This window comes from Sinocyclocheilus anshuiensis, unplaced genomic scaffold (genome assembly GCF_001515605.1).
Source record: "Sinocyclocheilus anshuiensis isolate Anshui unplaced genomic scaffold, SAMN03320099.WGS_v1.1 scaffold433, whole genome shotgun sequence".
In the NCBI taxonomy this organism is placed as follows: domain Eukaryota; kingdom Metazoa; phylum Chordata; class Actinopteri; order Cypriniformes; family Cyprinidae; genus Sinocyclocheilus; species Sinocyclocheilus anshuiensis.
The window spans coordinates 349679-352791 of record NW_015536476.1 but is presented as its reverse complement, the minus strand read 5'-3'; the positions used below and the strand labels follow the sequence as shown (position 1 = coordinate 352791).

The 3113-nt window shown below is 33.3% G+C and overlaps 1 protein-coding gene across 1 annotated transcript in view; it reads right to left on the bottom strand.

The window, feature by feature from the left end:
- Window positions 1-3113, bottom strand: part of LOC107660499 (RNA-binding protein Musashi homolog 1-like) — a 48481-nt gene that overhangs the window by 29386 nt on the left and 15982 nt on the right. The window contains exon 6 of the mRNA XM_016449852.1: window positions 3046-3087. Within this exon, the coding sequence (XP_016305338.1) occupies window positions 3046-3087 (42 nt within the window). The remainder of the gene's footprint in view (window positions 1-3045; window positions 3088-3113) is intronic.

Here is a 3113-nt window from a genome sequence, read left to right as displayed (position 1 = left end):
TGTGATATTGTTGTTCATGTATGTTCATGATGAAATTTTATTTTATTGTTGTAATTAATTTATAGCATTAACAAGATGACCCGTTGAATTATTTTTGGAGCTATGACTGATTGAATGTATTTTTAGTCCAGTGCCTGTATATAAGATTAGTATTGACCAAGTTCAGAGGCTGTCATATGTGGATCAACTTGCTATGTTGTGTATTTTCAACAGTTTCAATATGAAAAATAACTTTTTTTATATTATATTATATTATATTGATTCAATGGATTTATTGCATTTTGGAAAGAAAAAAAAACGTGTCATGGATTTATTGCATTTTGGGAAACAAATAATAAAATTTTATAATAAATCTTTGAAAATCAAAATCTGGATTTGAATTTTTGATGTTATTATAACCTAAAGATGCTATGTGAAAGTTTGAAACAGAAAATAGTGGTTTTCATCTTGCCACTTTCTTGGTAAAGAAAACACATTTTTACTCAAATGAATCAAAATGGATTTATAGCGTTTTGGAACCAAACTCTTCAGATTTTCATAACAGCTCAAATAGGTAAAGTAAACAAGAGTCAACTATTTTGTTGAGGAAAAAAAAGAGTATGTGTTCATTACATAAATAGGAGTTATGTATGACTCTGTTCCAAAACCTAGTGAGCTACTTTACTGTCTACGCAACTGCCTTCTAAGGAAGCATATTAACTAAAAATGGAACCTCAAAAATGGAATCTAAAGGACTCTTATTTGGGACGCTCCACATAGGGAGAAACTCTGTCAGTTTAACTATTTATTTTATGTGACTCACAGGGGAAACTTGATTTCAAGCTAACAATGCAAGGCACTAATATGCATTAAAATATTTTTTTTGGTGTTTCTTACCTTTATTTTTATAGAAAAGTAGGGTGTAGAAGGAAAATAGTTCACTTTTAATTTTAATTTGACCATATTTCTACCTTGGATGAAATTTCACTGAGCTGATTGCAATGCATTCTGGGTTTACTTATCCTTGAATCTTATCCTATACTACAGTTTTTTAAAGAAAATAATACCTTTATTTAGCAAGGACACATTAAATTGACCAAAAGTGACAGTTAAGACATAATGTTAAAAATTATTCTATTTCAAATTAGGGATTCTCATATTGACCGTTTAAACATAAACCGAAAGTACAAATTTTGACCGATTAATCCTATCAGTTAAACGGTTTTAAGGTTTTTTTTTAAAGTTGCTGCATAGTGAATGGTGAAAGAAAAAAAATGCTATGCATATTTGTTAACTCATGGGCGCATGTCGACACGTGCAACATGACCACAGACATATATCGCTGAGCAAGCACCTGCTTCACCTTCACTTAATTAACTGATGCAGTATACGCAACACAATGACAAGTGGCAATATTGGATAAATGGTTATCAGAGAGTGAATCGGAGAATGAATCCGTGAGTGAATGTATTCAAATTCTGAATGGATTATAGCCAAGAATGTGCGCAGTGCGCTCCCCTTATAATCACTGTGGAAAGCCGTCACTCATCTTACTGTAGTTCATCGCGATCTCACAAAGTTAACTTAAAGTAATCAAAGAAGCTTTACACTACACAAATAATCTCTTATTTCCATCATGTCTACACTTTCTTTGTTGCAATGAGAGAATTTGCGAACGTGTAGAACTCAGCAGCACTGAACAGAGATTATTTGTGTAGTGTAAAGCTTCTTTGATTACCGGCGTTTTGAGAGGTGAGTGGATTGTAACTTAACCACCTCTGATTGGCCACTGCGTTAATGAAATCAACAGATATGTCTGTGGTTGGCTATATTGCTCAATGCTGCAAAAACACGCTGTGAATAGAAACATATGACCAGTGGATGAAAAGTTCCGAACCACAGAATGACGGGATTTTCGTGATGGCGTTTTTGTCGCGGGTCTAACAGTTAACAGACAGCGCTCCAGTCTATCCGCACAGCATGTCGACATGTTTCTTTTTTTAAATAAAAAGTAGACACGTTGTACACTGAGGTAGGCCTGCTATTTATTTTTATGTCTAACGGGGAAAAAAAACAAGACTATGCCGGTTTAAAGATGTGTGAATCCAGGTTTTGTTGTTGCTCTGTATGCTGCTGTTTGCATGTTAAAATAAACCCGTGAAAAAAAAAAAAGATATATGTTTGTTTGTATTTTTAATGTATCACAGATACTTTTCCATTCTATTTTTATTTAATACTAATTTATTATTCTGATTTTATCAGTTAACGGTTAATGTTTGGATAATGAGCAGCAGTTGCCAGAAAAATTAACCAAAATGAGAATCCCTATTTCAAATAAATGCAGTTCTATTGAACGTTCTATTCATCAGAGAACACGGGGGAAAAAGGTTTCTGAAAATATTATATTTTAAGAATTAAGTTAACTGTTTTCAACATTGATAATGATATTAATTGTTTCTTGAGCTGCAAATCGGCATATTAGAATGATTTCTGAAGGATCATGAGACACTGAAGACTGGAGTAATGATGCTGAAAATTCAGCTTTGATCACAGAAATAAATTACATATTCAAATATATTCAAATAGAAATCAGTGCTTTTAAATTGTAATTATATTTCACAACATTACTGCTTTTAATGTATTTTTTATCAAATAAATGCAGCCTGGGTGAGCATAAGAAACTTTTTTGAAAATCATTTTAAAAAATCTTACCGACCATAGTACTGTATGCAATAATGGTCAAAAAGAATTCCTATAGACATTTTAGAGGATATGTTTGTGATCAGTTGTTTAGTGTCTATTTAAAGTCCTTTTACTTTTCATTCTAAAAGTTTGGTTTAGTGTAAGAAAAAATTATAGGATGCCCACTTTTCATGCCACTTCTATGCGATAAGGTGAAAAAGAAGGATCTTCAGAATTATGCTGCCTACAGTTTGTCAGAGCTGTCACATCGAGAAAACACCTATGGTGCTTTAAAACACTCACTAGGTTTCAGAACAGAACCTGCGTGTCCTTAATGAGAAGTGACGTGTGTGATGTTAACCTGAACGGAGACTTAGCACTCACCTTCGGCTGAGCTCTGCGTGGGAAGGCCACCTTAGGGTCAATCTGAGAGAGAGAGAGAGAGAGAGAGA